Below are 19,705 nucleotides of genomic sequence, written 5' to 3'. Positions count from 1 at the left end.
GCCGCTGAGGGTGAAATTTCTGTGTGGGCTTGTGTCCCCCCCGGTGCCCTACAAAACCCCCCTGGTCTGCCCTCCGAAGACGCGGGTACTTACCTGCAAGCAGACCGGACCCGGGGCAACCCCTTCTCTCCATTCTAGCCTATGTGTTTTGGGCACCACTTTGAACTCTGCACCTGACCGGCCCTGAGCTGCTGGTGTGGTAACTTTGGGGTTGCTCTGAACCCCCAACGGTGGGCTACCTTGGACCAAGAACTAAGCCCTGTAAGTGTCTTACTTACCTGGTTAACCTAACAAATACTTACCTCCCCTAGGAACTGTGAAAATTGCACTAAGTGTCCACTTTTAAAACAGCTATTTGTGAATAACTTGAAAAGTATACATGCAATTTTGATGATTTGAAGTTCCTAAAGTACTTACCTGCAATACCTTTCGAATGAGATATTACATGTAGAATTTGAACCTGTGGTTCTTAAAATAAACTAAGAAAAGATATTTTTCTATACAAAAACCTATTGGCTGGATTTGTCTCTGAGTGTGTGTACCTCATTTATTGTCTATGTGTATGTACAACAAATGCTTAACACTACTCCTTGGATAAGCCTACTGCTCGACCACACTACCACAAAATAGAGCATTAGTATTATCTCTTTTTACCACTATTTTACCTCTAAGGGGAACCCTTGGACTCTGTGCATGCTATTCCTTACTTTGAAATAGCACATACAGAGCCAACTTCCTACACTGGCATCAGTGTGCATTTATTGTGCTGAGAAGTTTGATACCAAACTTCCCAGTTTTCAGTGTAGCCATTATGGTGCTGTGGAGTTCGTGTAAAACAGACTCCCAGACCATATACTCTTATGGCTACCCTGCACTTACAATGTCTAAGGTTTTGCTTAGACACTGTAGGGGCACAGTGCTCATGCACTGGTACCCTCACCTATGGTATAGTGCACCCTGCCTTAGGGCTGTAAGGCCTGCTAGAGGGGTGTCTTACCTATACTGCATAGGCAGTGAGAGGCTGGCATGGCACCCTGAGGGGAGTGCTATGTCGACTTACTCATTTTGTTCTCACTAGCACACACAAGCTGGTAAGCAGTGTGTCTGTGCTGAGTGAGGGGTCTCTATGGTGGCATAATACATGCTGCAGCCCTTAGAGACCTTCCCTGGCATCAGGGCCCTTGGTACCAGAGGTACCAGTTACAAGGGACTTATCTGGGTGCCAGGGTGTGCCAATTGTGGAATCAAAAGTACAGGTTAGGGAAAGAACACTGGTGCAGGGGCCTGGTTAGCAGGCCTCAGCACACTTTCAATTCAAAACATAGCATCAGCAAAGGCAAAAAGTCAGGGGGTAACCATGCCAAGGAGGCATTTCCTTACACAAACCATATACTAAGAAAGTGGAATGCGAACCACTTGGTGACCCCGGGCCTAGTGTAGTGTATCGAGTCGCTGGGAGTGTAAGAAAACTCTAAGGTTGTCCAAGATACCCCACCCCAAGAACCTGAAAAGTAGGAGTAAAGTTACCCTTCTTCCCCAGAAACACACTAAAGTCGTGATAGGAGATTCTGCAAAGACCACAACTGACTGCAAAGCACTGAAGACTGATTCCTGGACCTGAGGACCTGTGAAGCAAGTGGACCAAGTCCAAAAGTCACGAAAGTGTCTAAGGGGGGCAGAGCCCACTAAACCCCAGATGAAGGTGCAAAATGGCTGCCTCCAGGTGGAAGAAGCTGAAGATTCTGCAACAACGAAAGATGCCAGGAACTTCTCCTTTGCACAGAAGATGTCCCATGGAATGCTGGAGGATGCAAACAAGCCTTGCTAGCTGCAAAGGTCTTGGTTGAAGAAAATGGGTGCTGTCTGGGCCCGGGATGGACCAGGAGGTCGCCACTTGGAAGAGGAGACAGATTGGGCCCTCAGCAACACAGAGAGCCCACACAGAAGGCAGCAGCACCCGCAGAGTACTTCAACATGGGTTCAAGAAAACTGAGCACGGCGGTAGTCTCAACACTACAAAGGAGGGTCCCACGAAGCTGGTGGTCAACTCAGCGAGTTGAGCAATGCAGGACGGAGTGCTGGGGACCTGGGCTGTGCAGTGCACAAAGGATTCCTTGCAAAAGTGCACAGAAGCCCTAGCAGCTGCAGTTCATGCAGTACACAGGATTACTGTTAGGCGATGGGAGGCAAAGACTCACCTCTGCCAAATTTGGACAGATGGACCACTGGACTGTGGGGGTCACTTGGATCCAGCCCCTGTGTTCCAGGGACCACGCTCGTCATGAGAGGGGACCCAGAGGACCGCTGAAGCAGAAGTTTGGTGCCTATGATAGCAGGGGGAAGAATCCGTCGACCCACGAGAGATTTCTTCTTGGCTTCCAGTGCAGGGTGAAGGCAGACAGCCCCCAGAGCATGCACCACCAGAAAACAGTCGAGAAAGCCAGCAAGATTAGGCACTACAATGTCGCTGGTAGTCTTCTTGCTACTTTGTTGCAGTTTTGCAGGCATCCTGGAGCAGTCAGCAGTCAATCCTTGGCAGAAGAGGGAGATGCTGAGGAACTCTGGTGAGCTTTTGCATGTGTTATCTGAGGAAAAGCCCACAGGAGAGACCCTAAATGGCCCTCAGAGGAGGGTCTCTGACGTCACCTGCTGGCTCTGGCCACTCAGAGGCCTCCATTCTGCCCTCACACCTCTGGATTCAATATGGCAGAGGTCTGGGACACACTGGAGGAACTCTGGGCAATACCCCTGGGGTGGTGATGGACAGGGGATTGGTCACTCCCCTTTCCTTTGTCCAGTTTCGCGCCAGAGCAGGGCTGGGGGTTCCCTGAACCTATGTAGACTGGTTTATGCAACGTGGGCACCATCTGTGCCCTTCAAAGCATTCCCAGAGGCCAGGAGAGGCTACTCCTCTTAGGCCCTTAACACCTATTTCCAAAGGGAGAGGGAGTAACACCCTCTCTCAGAGGAAATCCTTTGTTCTGCCTTCCTGGGACGGGGCTGCCCAGACCCTAGGAGGGCAGAAGCCTGTCTGTGGGTTGGCAGCAGCGGTAGCTGCAGTGAAAACCCCTGGTTTGACTGTACCCGGGGTCCGTGCTGGAGCCCCGGGGATGCATGGGATTGGCACCCCAATACCAGATTTGGCATGGGGGAGACAATTCCATGATCTTAGACATGTTACATGGCCATATTCGGAGTTACCATTGTGAAGCTACATATAGGTATTGACCTATATGTAGTGCACACGTGTAATGGTGTCCCCGCACCCACAAAGTCCGGGGAATTTGCCCTGAACAATGTGGGGGCACCTTGGCTAGTGCCAGGGTGCCCTCACACTTAGTAACTTTGCACCTAACTTTCACTATGTGAGGGTTAGACATATAGATGACTTATGAGTTACTTAAGTGCAGTGAAAAATGGCTGTGAAATAACGTGGACGTTATTTCACTCAGGCTGCAGTGGCAGTCCTGTATAATATTGGTCTGAGCTCCCTATGGGTGGCAAAAGAAATGGTGCAGCCCATAGGGTTCTCCTGAAACCCCAATACCCTGGGTACCTAGGTACCATATACTAGGGAATTACAAGGGTGTTCCAGTGTGCCAATTAGAATTGGAAAAAATGGTCACTAGCCTGCAGTGACAATTTTAAAGGCAAAGAGAGCATAAGCACTGAGGTTCTGATTAGCAAAGCCTCAGTGACACAGTTAGGCACTACACAGGAAACGCACATTCAGGCCACAACTATGGGCACTGGCTACCAGGATCCCAGTGAGATAGGCAAAAACAAACTGACACACAAGTAAAACATGGTAACATGCCAGGCAAGATGGTACTTTCCTACAACCCCCATTGCAGAAAGCAATTCCATCAGTCCTTCACAGGAACTGTGTGTCAAAATGTAAATGTTTTTTCATTCTGAAATTTACATATTAGTGGACAAGTTCTTGGCCTAGTCGGTCAGCAGGAAGCAGTCAGCTACACTCTTAAACAGGGAATGCTCGTCCACGTTTGACCTTGTAATGGAAGAAATGGCACATGTTTTTATCTCTGTGACAGCCTCACTGTTAGATTTTGGACATATTCAACAATTGAAAAAGTGAAGCGCGGCCAGATTCGTTAGTAACCACCATAGGTAATTCCTCCTTAAATTCAGGTTGTGTATCCCTTAAATGGATGGCAGCAGTGGATACTCCACTACTTAAAAAAAGAAAAACTTTTGACCCGAATGTACTAAGAAGCTATTGTCCTGTCCCCCTATTAGCCACATACTCCAAAGTAACAGAAACCCTAGTGCATAGGCAATTGATGGCTTCCAACCAACTGCAAAATAGAGTACAATTGGTGTTAAGTAAAGGTTTCAGTACTGAAACTTTGTTGGCCAAAGAAAGAGGAGATTAGACAAGTTAGAGACCACTGTAGAATGTAAGTTCTAATTTTGCAAACCTGTCAGCACCTTTTTACACCATTTCTTACTCCATCTTTCACAGTCGGATGAAGAAGATTGGTATAGCAGGTAAGGTCTTGGAATGGTTTGTGTCCTTTCTCCAAAATTACTCTCAAACACTGATGTTAATGGAATATCGGTTTGCGCCTTAACCCATCACTTATGGGTGTACCAAAGAAACTTGGTGTTGAATCGCAGTCATTTGTACCTCTACATGGCCCCTTGGCCTCATTGATTGAAATATTTGGCATCTCTCTTTATAGCTATGCTGAATACACACAGTTAATAGTCAGATTGGATGTGTACAAAACTAAGGCAGCGTCTAATTTTAGCAACATCTTGCAAGAGGTGGCCAAATGGATCCAGGATAACACTGTTGCCCTGAATAAAGCAAAGACATAGGTGGTGGTGGTCTTTGGCCCTGATTCAGACAAGTCCTCAGGATGGTGGCCAGAGAGCTTTCGAACACTCCTCGTTCCTGTTGCACATGTGTGAAATCTTGGTATTTACATAAAGTCTCCCCTCTAAAGAACATTGTATTTAAACCACTTCAAGTAGTTAAGAAAATTACATTCCCGTCAGCCAAGAAAAGTAATGGTCCAAGCGTCTGTACAAGGTGCACTGAGGTACTTTTTTAAAATCTCCCCTCAAATCTCAGATGCAGTTCCTCATGAGATCTTGTCTTTGGAGAGCAAAACATCGGATTAGGAAGGTGTCTTTTATGAACAGTGTGCTTTATGGAAACGATTATCATTTGTTGAAAGATACTTGAAAATGAAAGTTAAAACACCTGGTATGAAAGTATTAAGAGAACCTCTCAATTGACATGGGAAGATTTTACCTGCAAAGGAACTTGGTAATGTTATCATTGTTGGAAAAATAAGTGTTGCAATGGGAACAACTACTTACACGTCACACTGGTTATGCGGTTCAATATCTAAACTAGATTAAAAGGCCATCCTACTAAACGTTCTCAGGAGTGAAAGGTCCTAATCCTGGAAAGAGCTATTCTTGTGTAAAGGCTAAATAATGCATTGAAGCAGATTAATTCAGTGGAGTGAAGCTTTTTAAGGAATAATATGGGTTCGATGGCATATGTTGCTGCAGATACACATGTTTGGCACAGTCCGCTGCCTGGTGTTGGGCTCGGAGTATTACAAGTTGTTTTTCTTCGAAGAAGTCTTTTTTGGTCACGGGACCGAAGGACTCCTCCCTCTTCGGCTCCATTGCGCATGGGCGTCGACTCCATCTTAGATTGTTTTTTTCCGCTGTCGGGTTCGGACGTATTCCTTTTCGCTCCGTGTTTCGGTTCGGAAAGTTAGTCAGAATCTCGGAAGAAAGCGTCGGTATTGTTCCGTTCGGTATCGGGATAGTTAGGTACATCGACACCGATCATCGGAAGACTTTGGGGTAGCTTCGATTCCCCCATCGGGGCCTGGTCGGCCCGACCGCGTGCGACATCGAAGCCGATGGAACGGACCCCGTTCCGTTTCTGCCCAAAATGTCACAGTAAGTATCCTTATACAGATCAGCACTTGGTCTGTAACTTGTGCTTGTCCCCCGAGCACGAGGAGGATACCTGTGAGGCCTGTCGAGCCTTCCGGTCCAGAAAAACACTCCGGGACCGAAGAGCCAGGCGTCTACAAATGGCGTCCACGCCGACAAAACAACGTTTCGACGACGAAGAGGAAACATTCTCGGTTCCGGACTCAGAATCCGGAGACTCCGACGTCGAACAACAGCAACAAACTGTGAGTAAGACGTCGAAAAGTAAAACCATCGAGAAAACGAAAGCCCAGGGGACGCCACTGCCAACAGGCCATGGCTCGACCCATAAAACAGGCGACCCGTCGAAGGCGCCGAAAAAGGGCACGCCCATAGCGAAGACACCCGACTCCGGTCGAGGGACCGCCATGGAGCAACCTCGGAGCCGAGATAGCGGCTCCGAGAGACAAAAACAAGATACCGGCACCGAAAAACATCGGCACCGAGAATCCATGCCGAGAGGAACAAAAATTCTGTCGGTGCCGAAACCGAAAAAAGATTCTCTCTCGGCGCCGAAAAATACCACACCTTCATCCTACACAGAGGAACAAGGAATAAGTGGCCAGATGCACAGATTTGGACAAGAGCTCCAAAGTGTAGAATCAGACTACACACAAAAGAGACTGTACATCCAGCAAGACACAGGGAAGATATCAACCCTTCCCCCAATAATGAGGAAAAGAAGGATCAGTCTCCTCAAGGATGACGCACAACCACAAGCCAAAGTGGTTAAAGTCACGCCTCCGCCCTCTCCACCACAACAGGCATCGCCGGCACAAACACCGCCACAAATGCACTCACCAGCGCAAACTACCATAAGTCAAGATAATCAGGATCAAGACGCTTGGGACCTATACGACACCCCAGTGCCGGACAATGATCCAGATTCATACCCCACAAAGCCGTCACCGCCAGAGGACAGTACCTCATACTCACAACTGGTGGCTAGGGCTGCAGAATTCCACAATGTCCAACTGCATTCCGATCCTATAGAGGATGATTTTTTATTTAACACCCTCTCGGATACACATAGCCAATATCAATGTCTCCCAATGCTACCAGGGATGTTACGGCACGCAAAACAAATTTTTGAAGAGCCCGTAAAATCAAGAGCCATCACCCCAAGGGTGGATAAAAAATACAAACCACCACCCACAGATCCAGTGTTTATTACTTCGCAGTTACCACCTGACTCCGTAGTAGTAGGGGCAGCTCGCAAAAGAGCAAATTCCCATACATCTGGCGACGCCCCACCTCCGGACAAAGAAAGCAGAAAATTTGATGCGGCAGGAAAAAGAGTAGCATCACAGGCAGCCAACCAGTGGCGCATCGCAAATTCTCAAGCGCTGCTGGCCAGATATGACCGCGCTCACTGGGATGAGATGCAACTTCTCGTAGACCATCTTCCCCAAGAATACCAAAAAAGGGCGCAGCAAATAGTTGAAGAGGGACAAACTATCTCAAACAATCAAATCCGCTCTTCACTGGACGCAGCCGATACTGCAGCGAGAACAGTCAACACTGCTGTCACCATAAGGAGACACGCTTGGCTCCGCACTTCAGGCTTCAAACCTGAAATCCAGCAGGCTGTCCTTAATATGCCCTTCAACGAAAAACAACTTTTTGGCCCTGAAGTGGACACAGCCATTGAAAAACTTAAAAAGGACACAGACACGGCCAAGGCCATGGGCGCACTCTACTCCCCGCAGAGCAGAGGCTCTTTTAGGAAAACTCCATTTAGAGGGGGGTTTCGTGGCCAACCCACAGACACCACCAGCCAACAAACAAGAACCACACCATATCAGGGTTCCTTCCAAAGGGGAGGTTTCAGGGGATATAGAGGGGGTCAATTCCCAAGGAGTAGGGGAAGATTCCAAACTCCAAAAACACCTCCACCTAAACAGTGACTTTCAAGTCACGCAACCCCCTCACTCAACACCAGTGGGGGGAAGACTAAGCCAATTCTACCAATCTTGGCAACAGATTACAACAGACAATTGGGTATTAGCAATAATCCAACATGGCTATTGCATAGAATTCCACAAATTCCCACCAAACATCCCTCCCAAAACACGCAAAATGTCACCACAACATTTAGAACTTTTAGGACTAGAAGTTCAAGCACTACTGCAAAAGGATGCAATAGAGTTAGTACCAGTACAACAAAAAAACACAGGAGTTTACTCCCTGTACTTTCTAATTCCAAAAAAAGACAAAACATTAAGACCAATATTAGATCTCAGGACACTAAATACCTACATCATATCGGACCATTTTCACATGGTCACACTACAAGACATCATTCCACTGCTCAAACAGCAAGATTACATGACCACATTAGACCTAAAGGATGCGTACTTTCATATACCAATACACCCTTCTCACAGAAAGTACCTACGGTTCGTATTCAAAGGAATACATTACCAATTCAAAGTGTTGCCATTCGGAATAACAACTGCACCAAGAGTGTTCACAAAATGTCTAGCAGTAGTAGCAGCACACATCAGGAGACAACAGATACATGTGTTCCCTTACCTAGACGATTGGCTAATCAAGACCAACACAGTAAAAAAATGCGCAAACGACACCACATGTGTCATACAAACCCTTCACAAACTGGGGTTTTCCATCAACTATACAAAATCACACCTAGAACCGTGTCAGACACAACAATATCTAGGAGCAACCATCAACACATCAAAAGGAATTGCCACTCCAAGTCCACAAAGAGTGCAGGCATTCCACAAGGTAATAAGTGCTATGTTTCCAAACCAAAAGATACAAGCAAAATTTGTGCTAAAACTTCTAGGCATGATGTCATCATGCATAGCCATTGTCCCAAACGCAAGACTACACATGCGACCCTTACAACAGTGCCTAGCATCACAATGGTCACAGGCACAGGGTCAACTTCAAGATCTGGTGTTGGTAGACCGCCAAACATACCTCTCGCTTCTATGGTGGAACAGCAAAAATTTAAACAAAGGGCGGACATTTCAGGACCCAGTGCCTCAATACGTTATAACAACAGATGCTTCCATGACAGGGTGGGGAGCACACCTCAATCACCACAGCATTCAAGGACAATGGGATATACACCAAACAAAATTTCATATCAATTACCTAGAACTGTTAGCAGTATTTCTAGCGTTAAAAGCCTTTCAACCCATAATAACACACAAATACATTCTTGTCAAAACAGACAGCATGACAACAATGTATTATTTAAACAAACAAGGAGGAACACACTCAACACAATTGTGCCTCCTAACACAAAAAATATGGCAGTGGGCGATTCACAACAACATTCGCCTAATAGCACAATTTATTCCAGGAATACAAAACCAACTAGCAGACAACCTTTCGCGAGACCACCAACAAGTCCACGAATGGGAAATTCACCCCCAAGTTCTGAACAAGTACTTTCAAATTTGGGGAACACCCCAGATAGATTTGTTCGCAACAAAAGAAAACTCAAAATGCCAAAACTTCGCATCCAGGTACCCACACCGCGAATCACAAGGCAATGCTCTATGGATGAGTTGGTCAGGGATATTTGCATACGCTTTTCCCCCTCTCCCTCTCCTTCCATATCTAGTAAACAAGTTGAGTCAAAACCAACTCAAACTCATACTGATAGCACCCACATGGGCAAGACAACCTTGGTATACAACTCTACTAGACCTTTCACTAGTACCGCATGTCAAACTACCCAACAGACCAGATCTGTTAACACAACACAAACAACAGATCAGGCATCCAAACCCAGCATCATTGAATCTGGCAATTTGGCTCCTGAAATCCTAGAATTCGGACACTTAGACCTCACACAAGAATGCATGGAGGTCATAAAACAAGCTAGAAAATCTTCCACTAGACACTGCTATGCATCTAAGTGGAAAAGATTTGTTTACTACTGCCATACCAATCAAATACAACCATTACATGCCTCTACGAAAGACATAGTAGGATACTTACTACATTTGCAAAAAGCAAATCTCGCTTTTTCATCTATAAAAATACACCTCGCAGCAATATCTGCTTACCTACAAACTACTCATTCATCGTCTCTATTTAGAATACCAGTTATTAAAGCATTCATGGAAGGGCTAAAAAGAATTATACCACCAAGAACACCACCAGTTCCTTCATGGAATCTTAACATCGTCTTAACAAGACTCATGGGTCCACCTTTCGAACCCATGCATTCCTGTGAAATGCAATATCTAACCTGGAAAGTCGCATTTCTCATTGCAATCACATCCCTCAGAAGAGTAAGTGAAATACAGGCATTTACCATACAAGAACCATTTATTCAAATACACAACAATAAAATAGTTCTAAGAACAAATCCAAAATTTCTGCCAAAAGTAATCTCACCATTCCATTTAAATCAAACAGTAGAATTGCCAGTGTTCTTCCCACAACCAAATTCCGTGGCTGAAAGGGCACTACATACATTAGACATCAAAAGAGCACTAATGTACTACATTGACAGAACAAAGCTAATCAGGAAAACAAAACAACTGTTCATAGCTTTTCAAAAACCACACATAGGAAATCCAATCTCTAAACAAGGCATTGCTAGATGGATAGTCAGATGTATTCAAACATGCTATCTTAAAGCCAAAAGAGAATTGCCTATTACACCAAAGGCACACTCAACCAGAAAGAAAGGTGCTACAATGGCCTTTCTAGGAAACGTTCCTATGAGCAAAATATGTAAGGCTGCAACCTGGTCTACGCCTCATACGTTTACTAAACACTACTGTGTAGACGTACTAAATGCACAACAAGCTACAGTGGGCCAAGCTGTACTAAGAACACTATTCCAAACTACTTCAACTCCTACAGGCTAAACCACCGCTTTTAGGGGAGGTAACTGCTTTATAGTCTATGCCAAACATGTGTATCTGCAGCAACATATGCCATCGAACTGAAAATGTCACTTACCCAGTGTACATCTGTTCGTGGCATTAGTCGCTGCAGATTCACATGTACCCTCCCACCTCCCCGGGAAGCCTGTAGCCGTTTAAAAGTAGATCATAAATCTTAAACATTTGTACATTTGTAAATAATTATTATAAACTCTTAACGTACATACATATTCACTCCATTGCATGGGCACTATTTATAGCAAACAACTCCATCCTCACCCTCTGCGGGGAAAACAATCTAAGATGGAGTCGACGCCCATGCGCAATGGAGCCGAAGAGGGAGGAGTCCTTCGGTCCCGTGACCAAAAAAGACTTCTTCGAAGAAAAACAACTTGTAATACTCCGAGCCCAACACCAGGCAGCGGACTGTGCCAAACATGTGAATCTGCAGCGACTAATGCCACGAACAGATGTACACTGGGTAAGTGACATTTTCATTATCCGTCTAGCATGATAGTGTCTGCTTTCAGCTACTCCTCTGCCTTCACCCAGAAGTTATTTTCCAAATTGTTAAAGGACAGTTAAACGCCTTTATGATGCTGAGCATGCAAATGATGAACATTTGATGTGGACGACCCCTGCAAATCAATTTGCTAGTATCCTCCCTGTCAATAGTAAAACTAGGCAAACCTGAAGAAACCGTTCTTATCTACCCATGTTTGTGTAAAGCATTTTAATCTGAAGTTCATTCTTGTTAAGAAAAGTTTGTTTTCATGAATTAATTGTGCTTCCTTTCCGTTTCAGGGTTATTTTGAAAGCTGTAACATACATAGGAATAGAATAGCTGGCTTTGAAGTGAAAGCTTTTGCCAATCCAACTGTTGTTCGATGTGAAATACACCATGGCCAAACGGGAGGAATATATGTCCATGAAAAGGGAAGAGGCCAGTTTATAGAAAACAAAATCTATGCAAACAACTTTGCTGGAGTATGGATTACCTCTAATAGTGACCCAACAATAAGGTATGTTTGAATCTCTACCCGTTTGTCAGAATAATAAATCACCAATGTTTGCCCGAGTTATAAATTGTTATGACATGATCCATTCCAGATAGGACATTGCACCCATGATTAACTGTTAGCATTCCTTCTCCATCTGTTCACTAAAATGTAAACACAGAGCAGTTTTTGGACAATAAAGTTATCCTGTGGGAAAAAACCATATACTGCATACAGGTACTTAGCAGTGACTTATAGGACCCATCTTCTGGACTTAAGGAAAGTATGGGGCAAGGCCGAAGGCAGCACCAACAGGTCACTTTGTGAGGCAGTGGGGCGTCTGAGTGGAGAAGGGCTGTAGGAATCTGGCCTAGTGTGTGGTGGGTATCCAAGGTACTTACACCTTATACTAGGTCCAGGTATCCCCTCTTAGTGAAGTGTAGGCAGTGTCTAGAAGCCAGGCTCTCTAGAGGTAGATGTGGATGAGCAGGCACGGCTCATGTAGAAGACATGCAAAGCTTATGCAATACCACTGTAGTCACACAGATGAAAGAAAACACTCCTGTAAGGAAATGCCTCCTTGGCATGGTTGCCCCCTGACTTTTTGCCTTTGCTGATGCTATGTTTACAATTGAAAGTGTGCTGAGGCCTGCTAACCAGGCCCCAGCACCAGTGTTCTTTCCCTAACCTGTACTTTTGTATCCACAATTGGCAGACCCTGGCATCCAGATAAGTCCCTTGTAACTGGTACTTCTAGTACCAAGGGCCCTGATGCCAAGGAAGGTCTCTAAGGGCTGCAGCATGTCTTATGCCACCCTGGAGACCTCTCACTAAGCACAGACACTCTGCTTGCCAGCTTGTGTGTACTAGTGAGGACAAAACGAGTAAGTCGACATGGCACTCCCCTCAGGGTGCCATGCCAGCCTCTCACTGCCTATGCAGTATAGGTAAGACACCCCTCTAGCAGGCCTTACAGCCCTAAGGCAGGGTGCACTATACCATAGGTGAGGGTACCAGTGCATGAGCATGGTACCCCTACAGTGTCTAAACAAAACCTTAGACATTGTAAGTGCAGGGTAGCCATAAGAGTATATGGTCTGGGAGTTTGTCAAACACGAACTCCACAGCACCATAATGGCTACACTGAAAACTGGGAAGTTTGGTATCAAACTTCTCAGCACAATAAATGCACACTGATGCCAGTGTACATTTTATTCTAAAATACACCCCAGAGGGCACCTTAGAGGTGCCCCCTGAAACTTAACCGACTATCTGTGTAGGCTGACTAGTTTTAGCAGCCTGCCACAAACCGAGACATGTTGCTGGCCCCATGGGGAGAGTGCCTTTGTCACTCTGAGGCCAGTAACAAAGCCTGCACTGGGTGGAGATGCTAACACCTCCCCCAGGCAGGAATTGTCACACCTGGCGGTGAGCCTCAAAGGCTCACCTCCTTTGTGCCAACCCAGCAGGACACTCCAGCTAGTGGAGTTGCCCGCCCCCTCCGGCCAGGCCCCACTTTTGGCGGCAAGGCCGGAGAAAATAATGAGAATAACAAGGAGGAGTCACTGGCCAGTCAGGACAGCCCCTAAGGTGTCCTGAGCTGAGGTGACTCTAACTTTTAGAAATCCTCCATCTTGCAGATGGAGGATTCCCCCAATAGGGTTAGGATTGTGACCCCCTCCCCTTGGGAGGAGGCACAAAGAGGGTGTACCCACCCTCAGGGCTAGTAGCCATTGGCTACTAACCCCCCAGACCTAAACACGCCCTTAAATTTAGTATTTAAGGGCTACCCTGAACCCTAGAAAATTAGATTCCTGCAACTACAAGAAGGACTGCCCAGCTGAAAACCCCTGCAGCGGAAGACCAGAAGACGACAACTGCCTTGGCTCCAGAAACTCACCGGCCTGTCTCCTGCCTTCCAAAGATCCTGCTCCAGCGACGCCTGCCGAAGGGACCAGCGACCTCGACATCCTCTGAGGACTGCCCCTGCTTCGAAAAGACAAGAAACTCCCGAGGACAGCGGACCTGCTCCAAGAAAAGCTGCAACTTTGTTTCCAGCAGCTTTGAAAGAACCCTGCAAGTTCCCCGCAAGAAGCGTGAGACTTGCAACACTGCACCCGGCGACCCCGACTCGGCTGGTGGCGATCCAACACCTCAGGAGGGACCCCAGGACTACTCTGATACTGTGAGTACCAAAACCTGTCCCCCCTGAGCCCCCACAGCGCCGCCTGCAGAGGGAATCCCGAGGCTTCCCCTGACCACGACTCTTTGAACCTAAAGTCCCGACGCCTGGGAGAGACCCTGCACCCGCAGCCCCCAGGACCTGAAGGACCGGACTTTCACTGGAGAAGTGACCCCCAGGAGTCCCTCTCCCTTGCCCAAGTGGAGGTTTCCCCGAGGAATCCCCCCCTTGCCTGCCTGCAGCGCTGAAGAGATCCCGAGATCTCTCATAGACTAACATTGCGAACCCGACGCTTGTTTCTACACTGCACCCGGCCGCCCCCGCGCCGCTGAGGGTGAAATTTCTGTGTGGACGTGTCCCCCCCCCCGGTGCCCTACAAAACCCCCCTGGTCTGCCCTCCGAAGACGCGGGTACTTACCTGCAAGCAGACCGGAACCGGGGCACCCCCTTCTCTCCATTCTAGCCTATGCGTTTTGGTCACCACTTTGAACTCTGCACCTGACCGGCCCTGAGCTGCTGGTGTGGTGACTTTGGGGTTGCTCTGAACCCCCAACGGTGGGCTACCTTGGACCAAGAACTAAGCCCTGTAAGTGTCTTACTTACCTGGTTAACCTAACAAATACTTACCTCCCCTAGGAACTGTGAAAATTGCACTAAGTGTCCACTTTTAAAACAGCTATTTGTCAATAACTTGAAAAGTATACATGCAATTTTGATGATTTGAAGTTCCTAAAGTACTTACCTGCAATACCTTTCGAATGAGATATTACATGTAGAATTTGAACCTGTGGTTCTTAAAATAAACTAAGAAAAGATATTTTTCTATAACAAAACCTATTGGCTGGATTTGTCTCTGAGTGTGTGTACCTCATTTATTGTCTATGTGTATGTACAACAAATGCTTAACACTACTCCTTGGATAAGCCTACTGCTCGACCACACTCCCACAAAATAGAGCATTAGTATTATCTCTTTTTACCACTATTTTACCTCTAAGGGGAACCCTTGGACTCTGTGCATGCTATTCCTTACTTTGAAATAGCACATACAGAGCCAACTTCCTACATTGGTGGATCAGCGGTGGGGTACAAGACTTTGCATTTGCTGGACTACTCAGCCAATACCTGATCACACGACAAATTCCAAAATTGTCATTAGAAATTGATTTTTGCAATTTGAAAAGTTTTCTAAAGTCCTGCTAGGGCCTTGTGTGTTAAGTCCCTGTCCCTGTTTAGCATTTCTTTTAGAGTTTAAAAGTTTGTAAAAGTTTGAATTAGATTCTAGAACCAGTTGTAGATTCTTAAAAAGTATTCCAACTTTTAGAAGCAAAATGTCTAGCACAGATGTGACTGTGGTGGAACTCGACACCACACCTTACCTCCATCTTAAGATGCGGGAGCTAAGGTCACTCTGTAAAATAAAGAAAATAACAATGGGCCCCAAACCTACCAAAATACAGCTCCAGGAGCTTTTGGCAGAGTTTGAAAAGGCCAACCCCTCTGAGGGTGGCAACTCAGAGGAAGAGGATAGTGACTTGGAGGACAATTCCCCCCTACCAGTCCTATCTAAGGAGAACAGGGTCCCTCAAACCCTGACTCCAAAAATAATAGTCAGAGATGCTGGTTCCCTCACAGGAGAGACCAACACCTCTGAAATCACTGAGGATAGCCCCAGTGAAGAGGACATCCAGTTAGCCAGGATGGCCAAAAGGTTGGCTTTGGAAAGACAGATCCTAGCCATAGAGAGGGAAAGACAAGAGATGGGCCTAGGACCCATCAATGGTGGCAGCAACATAAATAGGGTCAGAGATTCTCCTGACATGTTGAAAATCCCTAAAGGGATTGTAACTAAATATGAAGATGGTGATGACATCACCAAATGGTTCACAGCTTTTGAGAGGGCTTGTGTAACCAGAAAAGTGAACAGATCTCACTGGGGTGCTCTCCTTTGGGAAATGTTCACAGGAAAGTGTAGGGATAGACTCCTCACACTCTCTGGACCAGATGCAGAATCTTATGACCTCATGAAGGGTACCCTGATTGAGGGCTTTGGATTCTCCACTGAGGAGTACAGGATTAGGTTCAGGGGGGCTCAAAAATCCTCGAGCCAGACCTGGGTTGACTTTGTTGACTACTCAGTGAAAACACTAGATGGTTGGATTCAAGGCAGTGGTGTAAGTAATTATGATGGGCTGTACAATTTATTTGTGAAAGAACACCTGTTAAGTAATTGTTTCAATGATAAACTGCATCAGCATCTGGTAGACCTAGGACCAATTTCTCCCCAAGAATTGGGAAAGAAGGCGGACCATTGGGTCAAGACAAGGGTGTCCAAGACTTCAACAGGGGGTGACCCAAAGAAAGGGGTCACAAAGACTCCCCAGGGGAAGGGTGATGAGACAGCCAAAACTAAAAATAGTAAAGAGTCTTCTACAGGCCCCCAAAAACCTGCACAGGAGGGTGGGCCCAGAGCCTCTTCACAAAACAATGGGTACAAGGGTAAAAACTTTGATCCCAAAAAGGCCTGGTGTCACAGCTGTAAACAGCATGGACACCAAACTGGAGACAAGGCCTGTCCCAAGAAAGGTTCCACTCCAAACTCCCATCCAGGTAACACTGGTATGGCTAGTCTCCAAGTGGGATCAACAGTGTGCCCAGAGCAAATCAGGGTCCACACTGAAGCTATTCTATTTTCTGAGGGTGGGGTGGATTTAGCCACACTAGCTGTCTGGCCGCCTAACATGCAAAAATACAGACAGCAACTCTTAATTAATGGGACTAGAATAGAGGGCCTGAGGGATACAGGTGCCAGTGTCACCATGGTGACAGAGAAACTGGTTTCCCCTGGCCAATACCTGACTGGAAAAACTTACACAGTCACCAACGCTGACAATCAGAGAAAAGTACATCCCATGGCAATGGTTACTTTAGAATGGGGAGGGGTCAATGGCCTGAAACAGGTGGTGGTCTCCTCAAATATCCCAGTGGACTGTCTGCTTGGAAATGACCTGGAGTCCTCAGCATGGGCTGAGGTAGAACTAAAAACCCATGCAGCAATGCTGGGTATCCCTGAACTGGTGTGTGTAAAAACAAGAGCACAGTGCAAGGCACAGGGTGAACAAGTAGAGCTGGAGTCTGGAAAAATGGCCCAGCCTACCAAGAGAACAGGAAAGTCAGTTGGGAAACCAACTGCAACACAGCAAAAGAAAGGGAACCTCTCTTCTCAGGAAGAAGTTCTGCCCTCTGAGGGAACTGAGCCTTTGGAGCTTGAACCTTATCAGGTTGAGCTCTTAGGCCCAGGGGGACCCTCAAGGGAGGAGCTGTGTAAGGGACAAGAAACCTGTCCCTCTCTTGAAGGCCTTAGGCAGCAAGCTGCTGAAGAGTCCAAAGGCAAGAAAAATGGAACGCATAGGGTCTATTGGGAAGATGGACTCCTGTACACTGAGGTCAGAGACCCCAAACCTGGTGCCACTAGGAGAGTGGTAGTGCCTCAGCTGTTCAGGAAGTTCATCCTAACATTGGCCCATGACATTCCCCTTGCTGGACATTTGGGACAAACCAAGACGTGGGAGAGGTTAGTCAACCACTTCTACTGGCCCAATATGTCCAACATGGTTAAGGAGTTCTGCCTCTCCTGCCCCACCTGTCAAGCCAGTGGTAAGACAGGTGGGCATCCAAAGGCCCCCCTCATTCCACTTCCAGTGGTGGGGGTTCCCTTTGAAAGAGTGGGTGTGGACATAGTTGGTCCACTAGAACCTCCCACAGCCTCAGGAAATATGTATATCCTGGTAGTAGTGGATCATGCTACCAGGTATCCTGAAGCTATTCCCCTTAGGTCGACTACTGCCCCTGCAGTAGCCAAGGCCCTCATTGGTATCTTTACCAGAGTGGGTTTCCCTAAGGAGGTGGTGTCTGACAGAGGTACCAACTTCATGTCAGCATACCTAAAGCACATGTGGAATGAGTGTGGAGTGACTTATAAATTCACTACACCATACCATCCACAAACTAATGGCTTGGTTGAGAGATTCAACAAGACATTAAAAGGCATGATCATGGGGCTCCCAGAAAAGCTCAAAAGGAGATGGGATGTCCTCTTGCCATGTCTGCTTTTCGCTTACAGAGAGGTGCCACAGAAGGGAGTAGGATTCTCACCCTTTGAACTTCTGTTTGGTCATCCTGTAAGGGGACCACTTGCCCTTGTTAAAGAAGGCTGGGAGAGACCTCTCCATGAGCCTAAACAGGACATAGTGGACTATGTACTTGGCCTTCGCTCTAGAATGGCAGAGTACATGGAAAAGGCAACCAAAAACCTTGAGGCCAGCCAACAGCTCCAGAAGTTTTGGTATGACCAAAAGGCTGCACTGGTTGAGTTCCAACCAGGGCAGAAAGTCTGGGTTCTGGAGCCTGTGGCTCCCAGGGCACTCCAGGACAAATGGAGTGGCCCTTACCCAGTACTAGAAAGGAAGAGTCAGGTCACCTACCTGGTGGACCTGGGCACAAGCAGGAGCCCCAAGAGGGTGATCCATGTAAACCGCCTTAAGCTCTTCCACGACAGGGCTGATGTCAATCTGTTGATGGTAACAGATGAGGATCAGGAGGCAGAGAGTGAACCTCTCCCTGATCTTCTGTCATCAGACCCAAAAGATGGCACAGTAGATGGAGTGATCTACTCAGACACCCTCTCTGGCCAACAGCAAGCTGATTGTAGGAGAGTCCTACAACAGTTTCCTGAACTCTTCTCCTTAACCCCTGGTGAGACACACCTGTGTACCCATGATGTGGACACAGGAGACAGCATGCCTGTCAAGAACAAAATCTTTAGACAATCTGTCCATGTTAAGGAAAGCATCAAGGTGGAAGTCCACAAGATGCTGGAATTGGGAGTAATTGAGCGCTCTGACAGCCCCTGGGCTAGCCCAGTGGTCTTAGTCCCCAAACCTCACACCAAAGATGGAAAGAAAGAGATGAGGTTTTGTGTGGACTACAGAGGGCTCAATTCTGTCACCAAGACAGATGCTCATCCAATTCCAAGAGCTGATGAGCTCATAGATAAATTAGGTGCTGCCAAATTCTTAAGTACCTTTGACTTGACAGCAGGGTACTGGCAAATAAAAATGGCACCTGGAGCAAAAGAGAAAACAGCATTCTCCACACCTGATGGGCATTATCAGTTTACTGTTATGCCCTTTGGTTTAAAGAATGCCCCTGCCACCTTCCAAAGGTTGGTGAATCAAGTCCTTGCTGGCTTGGAGTCCTTTAGCACAGCTTATCTGGATGATATTGCTGTCTTTAGCTCCACCTGGCAGGATCACCTGGTCCACCTGAAGAAGGTTTTGAAGGCTCTGCAATCTGCAGGCCTCTCTATCAAGGCATCCAAATGCCAGATAGGGCAGGGAACTGTGGTTTACTTGGGCCACCTTGTAGGTGGAGGCCAAGTTCAGCCACTCCAACCCAAGATCCAGACTATTCTGGACTGGGTAGCTCCAAAAACCCAGACTCAAGTCAGGGCATTCCTTGGCTTGACTGGGTATTACAGGAGGTTTGTGAAGGGATATGGATCCATTGTGACAGCCCTCACTGAACTCACCTCCAAGAAAATGCCCAAGAAAGTGAACTGGACTGTGGAATGCCAACAGGCCTTTGACACCCTGAAACAAG

At 46.8% G+C, this 19,705-nt stretch overlaps 1 protein-coding gene across 2 annotated transcripts in view; it reads left to right on the top strand.

The window, feature by feature from the left end:
- Positions 1 to 19,705, top strand: part of FBXO11 (F-box protein 11) — a 608,024-nt gene that overhangs the window by 282,933 nt on the left and 305,386 nt on the right. For both annotated transcript variants that reach the window (XM_069234039.1, XM_069234040.1), the window contains exon 12: positions 11,670 to 11,887. In XM_069234039.1, coding sequence (XP_069090140.1) covers positions 11,670 to 11,887 — 218 coding nt within the window. The remainder of the gene's footprint in view (positions 1 to 11,669; positions 11,888 to 19,705) is intronic.

This window comes from Pleurodeles waltl, chromosome 5 (assembly GCF_031143425.1).
Source record: "Pleurodeles waltl isolate 20211129_DDA chromosome 5, aPleWal1.hap1.20221129, whole genome shotgun sequence".
In the NCBI taxonomy this organism is placed as follows: domain Eukaryota; kingdom Metazoa; phylum Chordata; class Amphibia; order Caudata; family Salamandridae; genus Pleurodeles; species Pleurodeles waltl.
The sequence above is the reverse complement of the archived record's forward strand: the minus strand, read 5'-3'. Positions and strand labels throughout refer to the sequence as shown.